General features: G+C 40.5%; 1 protein-coding gene across 1 annotated transcript in view; it reads right to left on the reverse strand.

Annotated features, from left to right (window-relative positions):
* The window catches only part of LOC121695410 (ectonucleotide pyrophosphatase/phosphodiesterase family member 2), a 30311-nt gene that overhangs the window by 8431 nt on the left and 4030 nt on the right, over positions 1-17850 (reverse strand). Inside the window, exons 8-25 of the mRNA XM_042076211.1 lie at positions 17625-17704; positions 17239-17358; positions 16940-16995; positions 15052-15117; positions 13668-13740; positions 12069-12177; positions 11673-11795; positions 11474-11505; positions 11235-11362; positions 10785-10860; positions 10600-10687; positions 10247-10416; positions 9190-9235; positions 8948-9087; positions 6927-7062; positions 6302-6379; positions 4141-4273; positions 3563-3716 (exon numbers count right to left, since the gene is read on the reverse strand). Of these exons, the coding sequence (XP_041932145.1) occupies positions 3563-3716; positions 4141-4273; positions 6302-6379; positions 6927-7062; positions 8948-9087; positions 9190-9235; positions 10247-10416; positions 10600-10687; positions 10785-10860; positions 11235-11362; positions 11474-11505; positions 11673-11795; positions 12069-12177; positions 13668-13740; positions 15052-15117; positions 16940-16995; positions 17239-17358; positions 17625-17704 (1808 nt within the window). The remainder of the gene's footprint in view (positions 1-3562; positions 3717-4140; positions 4274-6301; positions 6380-6926; positions 7063-8947; positions 9088-9189; positions 9236-10246; positions 10417-10599; positions 10688-10784; positions 10861-11234; positions 11363-11473; positions 11506-11672; positions 11796-12068; positions 12178-13667; positions 13741-15051; positions 15118-16939; positions 16996-17238; positions 17359-17624; positions 17705-17850) is intronic.

A 17850-nucleotide genomic window follows, 5' to 3' on the forward strand; every position in this document is an offset into this window, starting at 1 on the left:
CTATATAGTACCATTGATATACCATCATGACTTATAGTAATACTAATGTAACACCCACCAACGTAATAACTTCCCACCAACGTAATAAACCACCGACATAATTTTTTTTTTTCATTTTCATGAACTCTCATGGCTTTTAAGGACCCGTGGGAACCCAACTGACCGTTCATTTGCACTGACCGTTCATTTGGTTTATTTGGTTCATTTGCACAATGCTTGCCATGTTATACCTTTTAGCAACATTCAGACACACAAACATGATGCTGCATCTTAACACATGGAGGTAAAAGGTCAAGTGTTCCTGCTGTCCATAAAAGATAACAGGACTGTCCCATGCTTCAGTTGATTGCCGAGAGTCAGCCAGTCATCTTGAGCGATGCTTGCCTTAAATGGAAATACCTATGCCGAAGTTTTCTTGTGTGCCCAGTAAATATTCAGTTGAGCACTTGTGATGTGATTTTTCGTCCAGGTTGACAGAAAAAAATAACGATTGATTTAATAGTTAGGAGCATGTTCTTATCCACACAGCAACGTTCATGTCAGTTGACAAAAGACTATCAGGATCTAGTCTTTCGGGCCCCTTATGTCAACTTCAAGGCAGTGCTGCCTGGAAGGCGCTAGTGTTAATCAAGGGTTATGGTAAGGGTTATGTTTAGGGTTAAGGTTAGGGTTTGGTGCCTTGAAGCCGACGGTGGCATCACTGCCTTTTAGTCAACGGTGTGGGCCCAAAAGACCATCAATTGACTATCAGGAGAATGTTCTTAACCACACATGGTAATGTCAGTTGATGAAAGACTATCAGGCCTATTTCCTTATTATTTCTACTATTTCACGATTATGCTTTTTGGGGGTGTCTTGTAATGTGTAGCCTATAGTGTCGCCTGCATCTGTACAGAGACCTGTCTGTCTAGCTTTGCTTGGCTCCCAGTAAAGGTGATTATTAATAAGTAAAGGTAGAAAGTAAAGGGCGGGGGGTACAAAGCTTTATGGTCATGAGATTGGTTTAGATGGTGACAAGTGTTGACAACTATACCCTTACAATTGATAAAACAGATATCATTTCACTAAATCAGTGATTTATTACATTGATGTAAAGTTATTACATTATGTTTTTAACCTTCCAGCAACGTAATAACTTCCTGCAAACGTAATACTTATTGGGTTATTACATTGGTGGGAAATTACTACCTTGGTGGGAAGTTATTGCGTTGGTGGGTTTAAAATGTGCAGATTTTTATTGCGTTGGTGGTTTATTATGTTGGTGGGAAGTTATTACATTGGTGGGTGTTACATACTAACCCACTATATCTCTTTTCTTCCCCCTTACCTCACTTACTGCACCTATGACTGCCCTACCATTGCCTGTTGCTGTCCCCTTGCCTGGATTCCTGGCCCACGCAGCCTAGCGACCCACTACTTGCCCTATGACAACTCCTAATTCCTATCGACAATTAATTCCCTACACTGGACTATTTGAACTTTCTGACATTAAATAGGATTCATGCATTATCATACTGGATATGTAACCATCCTACCTCTTTGTAACATATACCTGAGGTGGCTTTAAACATCATGTTCTATTCTCTACACCTAACTAACCTATTCATTTATCATGTATACAGACCTTACTGCCCTGTAACTGACCCTACTGTAGGCAGATGGGTCAGGCCCTTGAGTCATGGATCTGCTCGAGGTTTCTTCCTATATGTATCTCTAATTCTGAGGAGTTTTTCCTCGCCCCTGTTACTCATGGGTTCTCGCTGAATGTTTAACACTATGTAAAGCGCCATGAGACATGTGTAATGTTTTGGCGCTCTATAAGTGAAATTAAACTGAAATTAAATTGAGACACACACAGGTTGGTCATAAGAAAACTGCAACAGCTTGTGATGGCCAAAAATAGGGCTAAAAAAGTCCTGTGCCATCTCTCTGCTATTATTAGCAGCCGCCACATAATGGAGACGTTATTACTTATACCCATAAGAACTGACTATGCTTATTGAGTGATATTGTGAAGACTGGCTGTATGCCACTGGTCCATGACTTTGTGTATGTATCTTTAATCTTTCAGTAAGGGTCACGTTGTCCAGATAGTTTATTAGCATTTGCATAATGTTTCGTTTGACAGTATGGCTCTGTTCTGGGAGCCCCCTGCCCATCCATGTGCAGCAAGATAAACCCCTAAAACAACCATACTGGCAAACTGACAGCCAACAGGAGGTGCAATTGTAGGATTAACTCCAAGCTTTAGGCATAAGGGGAGAGCAGCAGAACATCTCCAATTAACCATGCCAGGTAACCTCCAGCCATGGAGGGATTAGTTTGGCTAGCAATATGGCTATACATAGCAGAGTTCATAGGGCAACACAGCTGTTCTGGGAGCAGCAAGATAAACCTCCAAAACCACCATACCAGCAAACCTCCAGCCATGGAGGGATTGCTAAACAATTATTTTATTATTATTTTTAAAATTGTAAAAATGTATGCGCACATGAAAGTTTCATGTGAAAAGGTTTTGTGTGCGCACACGAAACTTTCATGTGCTCACGTGAAACTTTCATGTGCGCACATGAAAGTTTCACGTGAGCACATGAAACTAAACTTTAGATTTTTTTTTGCTCATGTCCCCTTAGGGGCTCCGTAAAGTACAAATGCAATAAAGGCAACAAGACCATCAGTTATGCCACAACTTCAAATGAATGAGCTAGCACACGCAAAGCACTCATGGCTTTTTGAGCATTAAGGATAGCTTGAGCTTCTGGATGGAGGTAGCTCATAGGCAACTGATACCCATCAACATTATGAGTGAGTGCTGACATTGTATGTATGACCTTTGTAAAATTCACCGTTATTTGACACATAAGGAGAAAGCCACCAACGCTATGTTTAAGGTAGGGCGGATTCATGTACCTTGAAGTTCATTACTGCCAGTAGTTTGCCAAAGGCTACAATCAACAAAATAGGCGAAAACCTGTTTCGTTGTTACACTGTAACTTGAAGAGAACTGTATCTTTACGAAAAAACTCAAATGATAATTCTAATAACTTTAAATTGAGGTAGTTCAAATTAAATTGCGACCACCTTGAACGTATAGAAGCTTCAAAGTTTCTGACACTTGTTAAACACTTTCTAAACTTTTTAAAGACTTTCTAAACAAACAAACAATTTACCCCCAGAGCTGCTCCATCAGCCCCAAAGTCAACAAGTTAGTCAAACAGTTTAAACGTAAATTTAAACCCAAATGAAAATGAGATCTACCAAAAAAGTATGGAAGTAATTGCTTACAGCCTGATGAAACGCTCTTTACAAAGTATAGTCAGAAATGTGCTATCTAACCATGTTTACTTGCAGAAAATCCAATGCCTTCCAAATGTAGCCTAATCCATCAGCGGCCGAATAAAGCCACAGCAGACGAGACTTCTCACAGGTAAAAGCAAGGCTTTGATCATCATTTGCAAAAAGGTTTGCAAAGAAAGTGGCAAGAGTATGCAGGCTAAGGCAACTTAAATTAGGTGCTCTAAATGATCTCCACCAATATAAGAACAAGTGATCAAGGACTCACATTACAGCTCTCATCGTTGTCTGGCCGGTGGGGCAGAATGAAGGAGAAGACCTTGAGTGGCCCCTCGCAGGTGTCTGCCGTCTGATTGACCTCGGCGCAGCTGGTGATAATGGCAAAATAGTGGGTTGGGACTGGCACCGCATCCCCTGCATGCCTGCTCCAAAAACACAGGCAAAAGACACTGACTCCCACTCTCACACCCTTCCCTTCCAGATATGAAATATGACTGTCTGCTGGACTGCATAAATGCTTTAGGATGATTTTAAAACCTCTCTCATTTTGGTCTTAAAAGCATAATTCAACCATTTACTATTGAGGATCTGTATCAGTCTTTGACTGATGGTAACGGCAGCATTCAGAACGTAATCCTGTTAAACATCATTTTGAAATATCATTGTACTTTCTATCTCACATGAATTATTTATTACCATGAAGTGACTATGAAGTGTGACAGTTTTAGACTAAATCTACAGTAATCTACATCAACTACACTCTGAACACTGGTGACATGACACATGACTGATATTTTCTGGTCAATCCCGCCATGATATGGAAATGGTGAAATCTTTGCTGCTCACTGTCTGATCTTCTCCACGGTGTCTCGGAGCCCATCATAGTCATGGTCAAAAATGGGTCCAGCAACGACATTCGCTCCATTCAAGTCCTCTGTGTAGCGCCTCAGCAAGGTGTCTTGGAAGTAGCTCCAGATTTCTGAAGGAGAGAGGAACAATAGGGTAAAGACTGCACAGGGTACATTATCTACCTCTGTGGGCATGAGTCTCATACAAATACATTCCTTGTTTGTGAAGAGATACAGGCCATGGGTATTAAGGGTGTCGTTACTCTATGGCTGCTTTGATAGGGACAACAAGGAGGTGGCTATCAAGGCAGTGGTCTCTGCAGATCACCAGCCCCTCACACTCTCCACCACCGATGTGTATGTGGCACTGAGCAGGACTAATGCACGTAATGCTGCTGGTCCTGATGGTATCCCCAGACGCGTAATCAGGGCCTGTGTTGTACAGCTGACTAAGGTTTGGACTGACATATTTAATCTGTCACTAGCCCAGGCGACTGTCACTAACCCAGTTGCACTCACGCCATCATTATGAAGTGTTTCGAGAGGCTGATCCTGGCCCATCTCAAGACCTGCTTACCACCCTCACTGGACCCCTTCCAATTCGCCTACATCAGAACAGGAGCACAGAGGATGCCATCTCTATGGCACTTCACTCTGCCCTGTCCCACCTTGACAATAGCAACACCTATGTGAGAATGCTGTTCATTGACTTTAGTACAGCATTCAACACCATCATCCCCTCCAAACTGATGACCAACTGGGTGAACTGGGCATCAATACCTCCCTCTGTAACTGGATTCTGGACTTCCTAACCAATAGTCTGTTAGGTTAGATAATCACACCTCCTCAACCATCACTGTGAACACCGCCGTACCACAGGGATGTGTACTGAGCCCTCTCCTCTACTCCCTCTTCACCTACGACTGTACACCTGTACATGGCTCTAAAACCATTGTCAAGTTTGCAGACGACACTATGGTGATTGGTCTCATCAGCAACAGCGATGAAACGGCCTACAGGGAGGAGGTCCAGCACCTAACATCGTGGTGCACTGACAACAACCTCGCTCTCAACACCAAAAAGACCAAAGAGCTCATTGTGGACTTCAGGAAGTCTAAAGCTGGCACACACACCCCCATTCTCATCAACGGGACTGAGGTGGAGCATGTCACCAACTTAAAGTTCCTGGGTGTCCACATTTCTGAGGACCTCTCAACACCTCTACCCTGATCAAGAAGGCTCACCAGCGTCTTTTCTTTCTGAGGAGACTAAAGAAGGTCCACCTGTCTCTCCAGATCCTGGTGAACTTCTACCGCTGCACCATCGCGAGCATCCTCACCAACTGTGTCACAGTTTGGTATGGCAACTGCTCTGTCCACGACCGAAAACTGAACTGAAAACTGCCCAATGCATCACCGGTTCCTCACTCCCCTCCGTCGAGGCCATCCAGGGCAAGCGATGCTTGCGAAAGGAGCACAGCATCATCAAAGACTATTCTCACCCCAACCACAGACTGTTCTCCCCACTACCCTCCGGGAGGCGTTACAGGTCTGGGATATTACGAACAAAAAGTGTTTCACTTTTACAACATGGCTGTAGGCTAAACGTTTATCATGGGCTACACATGGCCTGTGTGGGATCATAAAATACCGAGGCTAACGAAAGGTGGTAAAGTATCACCATTATTTTACTGCTTACTACTTGTCTACTTGTCACGTCACTACTTGTTATTAGGTCTTGTGTCTATCCGGAAAAGGTGCTCCAGTGGTCACTGCACATAAAGCAATCTATTGCTTGAGGCCTGGGAATTGCACTTGAAGTTACTCGGTTAGGCTGAGAGGGCTTACATTGTAGCATTTGTGTCTGTTTTGTGGCTGTCATACTTTTAAATGGCTTCGCAAGAAGTGTAAAGCACATAACCAACATTGCTGTCATCTTCTTTAAGAACCTCTCCAAATACGTCCCATAGACCTACTTTCCCGGAGGAGTGCTCAATTTCGGACAGCTTACGCACTACTGATACACACACACACACACACACACACTTTCCCCGCCCACCTCATAATGACACTTACATCAGTCTGTGAGAACCTCAGACATCACAATATGGACACCAGGAATAACCCAGACATGACAGTTACTAAAGCATGGATACTCACTCTTGAAGGCTTTGTACATTGGGGCGGTGTTGGTGATCAAAGATGCGTCATACTTGGCTTCTGGCGTGGTGGCAAATTCTGAGATTGCAGGCACAAACATCAGATTACCAAATCAGATTACTAAAACTGTAGTCATAACAGTCTAGGACACAATGACTAAATGTAAATGTATGTAAATGTATGTACACATGTATGTAAATGTATGTAAAAGTAAAGAATGTCTCTGCCAAAAACCTTCACAGTCACACATCCAAGTATTGTTTGGCAAAATTACAGATCTAAGAATGTAGTCAGCTTAGTTATTACGGGTACAGTGGATTCTCTCCCTCATTTCAATGTACAGTATATTATCAGTTTTTCTTTTATTGCTTTTATTCTACTTAAACCGCTTTAATTTGTTTTCAGTCTTAGGTGAGGTAAAAAAAAACAAAAAAAAAATGGGTGTGAGAGTGAGAGAGACAAAGCTCACAAAAAAAGCTTTGACACCATTAGACAATCAGATGTTCATTCTTTGACACCTTTAGATGATCAGTCTACAAACACTCCCACCCCCTAGGGCACACACGCATATGCATGAAGACATGAAAGACAATTATTTATGATGACAAATCCCACCCAGACTGACCTGGCGGGTAGAGGAAGCCATTGGAGAGCTCAGACTCTTGAGAATAGGTTGAGCATGCCTGGCTGTTGGCCTGTGGGATGCGGACATCTGCCCTCACACAGTCGCTGACAGGCAGCGGAAGGGGCGTACTATCTGTCTGAAAGGAAGCATGAATCACAAGCCATTAGTGCCGTGCAGATGGAAAGAGACTCAGACGGGCGTCTTTTTTTATTATGCGGTCGAAGCTCCATGACGAAGTGTTCAAATTTGGTCAATGACAAATAACCACTCATCAACTAATGATTAATTAAACATTTTATAATGTAACTCACTGACACCGAGCAACTCAATAGTATTACTCACTGACGCCAACCCTCAGCATGACCTCATCAACGGACAGCAATGCATGAGTTAAAAACACATCTATGCAATTCTCTGAAAGCCCAAAATGATGTCAGGAATATTATGATGTTACCCAGCCATGCCTCAGCTTTTTTGGCTCTTGGCTCAATCTGAGTCTGTGGAGGCGGCAGATGGAAACTGACAATGAGAGCTGTAAGCGTGCAGACCAATAGAGCCAGGGAAATGTGTTTAGGTAGAACAGAGAGAGAGAGAGAGACAGGGATAGAGATGGTGCTCAGATGCTCCTAAGGAGAATGGAAATTCTGATGTAGTTCTTCAGTTGTTGTAAATGTTTTTAGGAAGGGAAGTGCTTTGATAAACAAACTCTGGACTGCAAGGAAATACAGTTTCACAGAGCGATTTTTACATGTAATAAGCACAAGTCTCAATTGCACATAATACTTACAATAGGAGTGCAGTCTGAAGGGTAAAAAATGATTTCCTTTTTATACATATTAAATATTAAATATTTCCTGTTTTAAAATGTATTTAAAATATATGTAAGTTGTAAGTGATTTCTATATAGGAAAACATTACTCAAACTCAGTATCCATACAACATTATACTGTAAAACACATTCATAAAGGGTTACAAAGTAGTCATAATATTTTATATAAATCTATAACCATTCAAGAGTAGTTATGACTTCACTCGTAAAGTTTTACCATACTTTACTATAAACTTCTGTAGCTTGAACTACCAATGCATTATATAGCCTCTTTTACATCTTGACAATGGCAATGGGAAAAGTAGCTGTAATATGCACTGACATACTTCAAATTGTAAGGGCTTCTATAATAACATCATAACACTCTAGGAGTGCAGTTTATGTATTACTATGTCTAATCCTATAGACTTATGTCAGTCATTATGAGGCGTTGTAATGTTATATAGGTGCTGGATTCAAAGAATTACTTTGCAAATACATGTATAATTTCAAGTCCATTTGGAAACTTAAGATAACATTTGTAGACAAAACAATGAAATGTTTTTGCTGGCGGTTTGCGGCCGCTTATGCCGTTTCAAGGGAAGGCCATAAATATCCATTTGACTAATCCTTTACCAGCAGAGAACACATCCACAGCAGAAATAACAAAACTACAACCACAGGAATTGTTCATCTTATCAGTGGACTTTAAAATACTATTTTAAACAATAGATCCAGTTCTCTACTCGGTAGTGAGTACTACTACTCCATCTGCAGGTTGAAAGACACCAAAGAGACTTAATCGTGACTGGAACAGGCAGACAGGTGCTTCTCTTTTGTTTTTTTGTTTAACCGATAAGGGTGACCAAGGTGGCCTATCTGAGTCATTTATCAGCCATGTTTGTGTATTTAAATCTAGTTTATTCATAGGCTGTTGATTTGGCTTTCAAATGTGGACCTTTGTGCTGGACCAAATGAACTTCCACCTGATCAAGCAGGTGTGCTGGGCTATCACAGGTTCTCTTGTCAACCTAAAACCCAACATATTACCCAAAATATTACATAATGTGGGCAACAACAAAAAACAAATGCTTTTGACAAGTTCAGAGTTTTCTCACTTGAACTGTACTTGATGGGCTTTACAGTTTAGTCTTGTATGATTACTGGAGGTTATGATGATTAGTTAAGGTGTAAAAGTTATGAAGAAGCTTACCTGTTTAGGAATAGTGAATGATGTCCACAAAGGCATAGCTAGCTCCTCACTGTATCCACTAACAAAGTCACCATGGTATAGGAGAAAATATTTGGTTTCGAACATAGCAGCAGGGCGACCATAAGGTAGATGTATGCTGTCTGAGGAGAGGGCGAAGTCACTCAGAAAACACATTAATTACACACGTACATTTAAGTCACACTACAGCGGAAGTCTGTAAAGATAGTTAGATTGAAACTCACCATCAACTGCTGGACTGAATCTCTGGCTATTTTCCTCCACTTTGTTCTAGAAAACAGTATAATGTCATGCAACATACATCTGTGTAAAACAAATTCTAATTAAAGAGCTAATGATTCTTTGTGCAGTATATACTGTATCTAATCAGATTGCTACATACATTACCATTACTTTCTTATACAACCCCAAATCAAAAAAAGTTGGGATGTTGTGTAAAATGGGAATAAAAACAGAATGATCTGCAAATCTCGTAAACTCATATTTAGTTACCAAAAGGACACAGACAACATATCAAATGTTAAAAAAGACAAAGTTGACTACCAGTATTTCATGGAAAATGTATGTTAAATTTAAATTTGATACCACATTGGGACGGGGATAACAAAAGCACAGTGGTAAACATTCCCTTTCCCAACTTTTTTTGAAACATGTTGCTGACATGAAATTCAAAATTATCATATAATTTTACATGAAATAGTCAACATTTTCATTTTAAATGTTGTCTATGTCCTTTTTGCTGCTAAATGGCTTGTATATTATCACATTCTGTATTTATTTGGGGTTGTACTTAACTTTGATACATAGGCCTAACTGTCATGTTTTTGAGATCTCCCAGGCATGCATATTTGAAAATATGTTTAAATCAGTGGATATGGCAACCATTAAAAAAACAAACATTAAATTGTTTTATCAATGTATTTAAAAAAACATGGCTTGGACTAAAGTGGATTGAAGCACACATTTAAAAACAAGCAGTCCCTCATAAAGAGATTTATAATAAGAACACCTCCATCACCACCTACAGGTTGGTTGAGAGCCTTGCAGCTGAAATACGTGTGTGTGTGTGTGTGTGTGTGTGTGTGTGTGTGTGTGTGTGTGTGTGTGTGTGTGTGTGTGTGTATGGTGGGGGTGGTGGCAGAGAGAGAGAGAGAGAGAGAGAGAGAGAGAGAGAGAGAGAGAGAGAGAGAGAGATATTTTGCTTATGTTTGCTAATAGCCTACAAGTGTGTTCAAGAGTGTTTGATACGTACTGAAACACACTTTTACCACACTCACTGACCTCATCGTCACAGCTGCAGCCCAGGTCGTAAACGGCAGCGGAGGCAGGATCTAAGGTGGAAGGGGCAGTCACCTCCTCCGGCATAATGGGAGTGTGTGATGGGTTTCGTAAAATGGCATTTAGACTGCCATGAGTCCCATTGTTGGGTGCAGGAGTTAATCCAAGAAGATCTGGAAACACAGTACCATTGCGTCACTACCACAGGACAAATAATACTGACTTGTAAAAATGTTTGCGCAAAATTCTGGGGTTTTGTGGATGAATATGAGGTAACTGATGATAGGGTAAAAGACCAGTGCTAAGGCAAACAATAGAACAAGAGAACTTCACAAGGAAAAAACAATTCCGCTCACCACACATGACATTGTAGAGTTCAATGTTTTCAAAAACTGGCACCTTTGTCTTGAACTTGAAGCTAGGTCCATAGCCCATAAAGATTGTCTGTGGTTTGGAAAAAAGAAGTTTTAACATTTTCCAAGTTTACATTCACAAACAATGATTTTTTTATAAAATAGGTAGAGGAAAGAAAAACCAGTACCTGCATACTATTTATCTTATTATCAAAGCCGTGGTCTCCAAAAAACCCACATAATCCCTTTGGCTCTCGAAATTTGCTAAAAGGGAGAAAAAAGTGTCACCTATAATTAACTAATTATGGAAATAACGAGAATGAATTAAAATCATAATATATTTTCAATTTATTTAATGTATCATTACAACAAAAAGTTGCAATGATACAAATTCAATATGACCATGTTTACTTTATCTGTGTTAGCATTCACTTGTTCACTGGAGGTGCAGTGAATAACTACAGTATTAAGTGGTTATTCGCTATAGTGTACACACTGTATAATATTCATAGTGTGTACACTACATATACATAGTGTAGTGAATAATTCAATTAACAATGCATCTTTTGTCTACAGATGTTTTGGAGAACTGGGGCCTGTGTTTACAGAGCTGATCCCCAGAACCCTGTAGCACAGACCTGGCGATGTGCCATTTGCGCTCCATCAGGAGGTGCACGTCTTCGATTCTGCGGTTGTTGGCATAGTGAAGACGCTTGGGAAGGTGCTGTTTCAAGTAAGGCTTAAAGTGCTGGTTTGGCATCTTACACTGAGAACAAACAAAACAATACAAGTTCAGGTTGTGGTTGTGGTTTTTCCAGGGAAAGTTAAATAACTGTTATGCAGGCTGGATTTTATCCCTTATTTGCGGGCAACATACCGTGAGGTTTGCTACAATTTCCTTAGGATCATCTGGAAGAGTTTATAAACAAAAGTCATTAAATGAAATCAGTCATTAATCACCTCAACAAGAGAGCACTTGATTGTAAGTGATTGATTGTAGACTGCTAAGAGTAATTTAAAAATGATCACAGAACACCAACAGTGACAGTTTAGTAGTTATTTGAATGTGAACTGACATGGGGCTGTGCGGTTCTTTGGCCGCATTCTTCCAGAGGAGCCATGGATCAGATGGAAGTCATCCACATTAAGAGAGTAGGAGCTCAGGTACTCAGTCCGGTCACAGTGAGCCTCCTCCATCCCTTTTTGTTAGGGAAAACAGAAATGATCAGTGAGTCTACGTAGCCTTAATTAACAAGTAACGTTACAACTTGTATATGAGTTACACAAATGCTGCTGGCTTTGAAATAAAATATAATAAAAACAAACATTACTGATCTGTTTCATTACCACCAGCAGTGTGCCACGATCTGCCAAAGACCCTTTACATTATTAAGAACTTTCTTCAATTTGATCACAATACAAATATCCATCAGTGCATGGATAAACATTTAGCCAATCATTTGCAGCCATACCGTGATCTCCCACTAGCATGAAGTTGACACAGCGATGGAGGTTCATCTGCTTGAGGCCGTTCATCAGCTGCCCGATGATGTTATCGATCTCCCTAAGTGGATTATCCAGCTAAATTACACAAAAAAGGGAATGAATGACAGTCAGTTCCAGACCAGAGGTGAAGTATGTCAAGGTTTGGTGGTCAAAAAGTCTGGAGGTTGTGGTTAACTGTTCAATGCCCTATAACATTACAGTTTTTTCTGAATGCTTAAACACATTTTTTGTAACTATGGCTTTTTTTGCAAAACTCTACACACAAATGGCAAAACCACTCACTGAGTTCGCAAAACTAAAAGCACAAACACTGCTTTGCACTCAGTTTGCAATTTTTTAACACACACTTTGCACAACTGTAGGCACAATGGCTATTATTTACACTATTTTGCCAACTCTCTGGCACACTTTCTCATGTGAAAACTGTTTTAGATAATTAGTTCACTTTGCAATCAGCCTAAGCACTATAAATAAGCCACAGGTAATGTACAATGGGTACGATGGAGTGAGCAGGAAGAGTGAGAAGAGAAAAAAACAGACAAAAAAACAGTCTACATGTGGGGATATTGTCATGTCAGGCCTGGATACGTCATTCCAGAATATATTTTTCCCGGTGCCTTGGACTAGGACATTGCATGTGATGTAGACAGAATTTTGAGAGAGACGACCCGATGTAGACTGATTTGTTTTGTCTCAGTGAAATGCTATTTTGTGTTTTGACTTGGAAAAACACACTTGTGTTTGTTTTGATGTGTGTAAATAAACACTAATACTTGAAGTTGGGATCCCTGTTTGTTTACCCCCATGTTTACAGAACTATGACAAATGTATGACCTCAAACTGACATAGTCTACCTTGTGCACAGAGAAAGCAAAAGCCAGATGTGTTTTTTATTCATACCATCAGTGTGTTGTTGGCACATTGTGTGCTTACTATTGTGATGGCTTGTGTTTACTGTTAGATACGAAAACACCATTTTTACGAAGGTGTGAAGAGTTAAGCAAGGTGTGTTAGCTTTTGCAAGAGAACTACAATGTTTTGCTGATTGGGTCAGAGGTTTTGCCCTTTGTGTGTAGAGTTTTGCAAAAAAAGCCATAGTTACAAAAAATGTGCTTAAGCAATCAGAAAAAACTGTAAACTGGTGTGATATATACAGTATACTGTATGTCCCTTCTACCCTTATACATTTTCCCCTCTCAGCGGGCTACTCTTTGTTAGTAGATTGACGACATCAGGTTGTGTGTTTATATTCTATCTGCCTACATGATTCTGTGTGTGTTTGTGTGTGTTTGCGTGTGTGTGTGTGTGTGTGTGTGTGTGTGTGTGTGTGTGTGTACAGTATGTGTGTGTGTTTGAGTGTGTGTGTGTGTGTGTGTGTGTGTGTGTGTGTGTTTGTGTGTGTGTGTGTGTGTGTGTGTGTATGTGTGTGTGTGTGTGTGTGTGTGTGGTTGTGTGTGTTTGCGTGTGTGTGTGTGTGTGTGTGTGTGTGTACAGTATGCGTGTGTGTTTGAGTGTGTGTGTGTGTGTGTGTGTGTGTGTGTTTTGGACGATTTTGGGGGGCTTACCTCATTGCTGAGAGGACCAAGGCGGTGGCCAAACGTGTCCGGTTGTTCTGAGTGCACAGCATAAACATATGGCCTGCAATTTCACACAATTATGTTACTCACACACGTAAGTACGTATGTGTGTGTGTGTGTGTGAGAGAGAGAGAGAGAGAGAGAGAGAGAAAGGTAAGTATGTAGAGAAAAAGCAATGCCTGTATCACAGCGATAAAAAGCTTCAAAAGCCTAAATTCCACTTGTGCTGTTTTTCAAAAGGCTTCAATCAATTCAGTTTTATTGCATGGCTCCCTCTCTCTTAACCCTTAAAGGTGCGATTTGTAGGATTGTTACCGAACGTTCTGTTGGCCAAAATCAAAATACTGGTGAACGTTCTCAAGACTACCAGACACGAGCCTCTTCTGGGTTGCCAGATGTAATGAAGACTTAGCTAACGTTAGTTGACCTGCAGCTGTTTTAACGTTTCTCCAACCATGACCCAGCTACACATTACGGAAACAGTGAAAACAAAAAATACCTCTCTAACCAACGTAACATATGTAGCTGAAGTTAGCGATGCAGATGAAGTTTAGCCTATACCTGTTGTGGAGAAATATGGCCAGCTCTGCGTCAGACTTGATATTCTTCGTTTGACGAAGACGTCACCATCTCAGGAAGCTCCTCCGATGTCCACTTAATTTGTTTCTTGTTTTAATTTGGGAAATGTGCCTGCCTCTTGTAGGCGTTCATGACTACAACTGGCAGCTGTTGACAGTTGGCCTTTGCTAATTTGGCAACCCAAATAGGAGGACGCGCTAGCCCATTATTAATACGCTATTCTAGAATTAATCGTTCAAAACAAACGAAAATTCCAAGAGATTCCGCCCCGTAACTGATTTTTTTTCATGGGTTTTACGGGGTTTCACGGGTTAGAGTAATGTTGTCAAATAAGCCATTACTTCAATTCATCGTGTTTCCTCACTCTCTGACAACATATGGTGATCATTTTTGGAATGGTTACAGTTTATTTTCCATTAATTCCTACATACTGGACCTTTAAAGGAGTACCGTCACACCGGTGTGACGGGAATGTTGAGAAATTAACATTCTAAAGAATATCTGGGTTCATTGAATTCAACATAGAATTTTAGAACCTTCAATTGTTGCGGAACTTAGAATGTTCAAAAACCTACACCTTTAAGGGTTAAACCACTGCTGTGTCCAGATCACAGAAAACATAAATCTATCAACCGTGAAAGTGAACAGCAATACTCCTCTAGCCAGAGCCAAAAACACAAATCAATGACAATAAAACTTGAGTAATACTGTGATACATATTGCACAACCAGAACAAGAGTTGAATGTTGCTTTGCTCACACAATGTACAAAATCCTACTGTCAGATGTAATACCTTTCTTCCTCAGGCAGGTGGAGCCAGCGCAGTATGGTTAGTATTCTCCTCTCCAGAGGAATAACCCTGTCAGAAAGAGCAGAGGTAAGACCACATTTTACAGTCTGCTCAACCCATAAGCCAGTTTACTGCTATTCAGATAGTGTAAATGGTTGTAACAGGCTATGTATGTCATCTCTGTTTTTCTAATGTACTGTAAGCAGTTTTTTGTCTGTATATTAGTTTATGTACTGTAGCAAGACCAGTGATTCTTGGAAAGTGTGTGATGTGATCAGCATTTTCTAGGAGACAACCTTTGCTGATTTAGCCTAAGTGTGACAAACTTCACACAGACTACAGGCTATGCTAAGACCAGCATCTTGTGCTTGTCTGTAGTGGTTTTAGTCAAGATATTCTCTCAACATGACACCACAATTACAGGACTGGTGGACAGGGCTGCACAGGGCAGAAACCACCTAATGACTAGGGTCACAAACATGAATCCACTCACACAGTGTAGCACGCTGAGATTTGCAATCACTCTTGTCTCTGACTTTCCCAACAGTAAAAGTTTCTCTGTAAATAAATAGTAAATTGCTTTTGGACATTTCATATTCGCTTATAGAGGAGTTACTTAGCCCTGCGGTTTATTCTTTATTAGTTTGTAGAATTGTAGGCCGTTGTAGTAAATACCTCCAGGCCAACACTAATGCCAAAGCTACTATCTAATAAAGTAAACTGATTGAATCTAAAGTAGAAGCTTCATTAAAAATCCATTAAAGTATAAACAAAGTTTTAACCAGATATATGAGTCAGAAGGGGTTAGGAGGCTCTACTCTACTCTGAATTACTTAGAAGTGTTTCTTAGAAGTGAAATCAAAAATGTGCTTATAGTTCATTTTGGAGGCTATAACACTACCCTGCAGCATTGGACTAGCCTGTTATAGACCATGATGCTAAATCTGGCATTAATTTCCCACGGTTCCTTATAGATAGGATAATTTACATCAACAATAACACTAAGACCTATTCATAGAAATTCCTGTAGTTCTGATCATGATACTGACATTTTTCACAACACATTTTTAACACCTCTGGAGTCTGCTAAACTCCAATATATGTACAGTAGCCTACCTTGTTGTTGCTGTACCTTTCCAACAAGCAGATAACTCAAAAAATATAAATTCTCAACAAAACAAAAAACTCAACAACATTCTCCTACACTTAAACTTTTCCTACAATGTGATTACAATTACATATTTCACCTGGAATGACCACAGATATATCAAAACGTCTTCAATCCTGTCAATGTGGCTACAAACAACCATTCATTACAACCTTCCATTTACTTCAATGTATTGTAAACTCAAATGTAAAAGAGAGATACACCAACCAAGGGCAAGCTAAACTGAGAAAACAGATGCGTCGGTGTGCGTGTGTGTGTGTGTGTGTGTGATGGGGGTTCTCAATTGTTGCCTCCTGCTTCTTTAAAATGTGTCGACTAGAGATAACACATCTTGCTTTCTGTTGCACCACGAAGCCAGCACGACACAATGCTAACAGAGCAAACGTCAACAGCTCCAAAGCCCACACTGGCCACTTTCACAGATCAATGGTCCCTCAGTGTGTCTCAGTGTGGGGGGCTATTGTTTGCGTAGACGCCTGGGTGGGTGGATCAAGAGACATGTGCTTGTTAGGTCATGTGTATGTAAATCCGTCCTGACTCCAAGTAGCATCCATCGCCTCAGGGGAGAGAGTGTGGTGGATTGATTCAGAAACTGCCAGAGATTTCTAAGTGATTCCACATGAAAGAACTGAAATGATCCGATAATTGTTGGTGGTGGTTTTTACTTTAAATAGATTGAGTTGAAGTGTAATTGCCATATTGATAAAAAAAAGAAAAACTCACCATGGCCAGAAGAAGGTTCCTGCTTTCACTCCCTGCTTGACAGAAGTGATCCAAATCTAATAAAATAAGCATTACAGGCAATAGCCTTAGGACATAAGCACTCAACATAGGCTTCAACGCTCTTATAAAATGTACAATTACATAAAAAAATGCTATTACTTTTTAAAAGCACAGTGAGAAAGCATAATGATTCCCCTGAGCATATTGTGCATTCATTAGGTCATGATTGAAATGGTTTGGCCTGACTAGGCCGGGTTTTATTGGTGCTCTGTACGTTCTGATGCTAAAGCTTTACTCACAGGTTGGCCGCCCCACCACCGATGGTTCAGTTTCTCCCTGCCCTTCAGATTAAAGTTGGCGTCAAACACAGGGTCATGCATGGAGTTACACACTATGCCATGAGACTCTGGATACAGCCCCTGAAAACAAACAATCAATCAATCTAACAAAAAAATAAATCAAGAACAAAAGGACAAACAGTACATTTAGAAACAAAAACAAAGTGCAAAAAACTGTGATGTGTGGTTACGGCAGGACCAGACATGACGGCAAAGATTACAGCTGACAGCCATGAAGAACCATTTTCTTGTTGGCACTTGAAGCGGTGAATCAGAGAGCTACTCTCAGCTTGTGGGTGTTCAGCTTGAATAATTGAAGAAACATGGGCTGGGCAGAGCACACCTACCGTGGCCAAGCTGTATAGGTTAGGGAAGGTCTTCGATGGGTACATCGGCCTCATGTGGGCAGCGTGGGTGCCGCATGTTCCTGTGAAGAAATACAAAAAGAACTCAGTTCACCTTTATTTAAGAAATAAATAACCACCAGGTTTGCTGTTCTTATTAGCAGCAGCAGTCAATAGTGCTATAGATAATGTACATACACACAGGTATACAACAGAGTCCAGTAGGGTT

The sequence above is a fragment of the Alosa sapidissima genome, chromosome 21 (assembly GCF_018492685.1).
Source record: "Alosa sapidissima isolate fAloSap1 chromosome 21, fAloSap1.pri, whole genome shotgun sequence".
Classification (NCBI taxonomy): Eukaryota; Metazoa; Chordata; class Actinopteri; order Clupeiformes; family Clupeidae; genus Alosa; species Alosa sapidissima.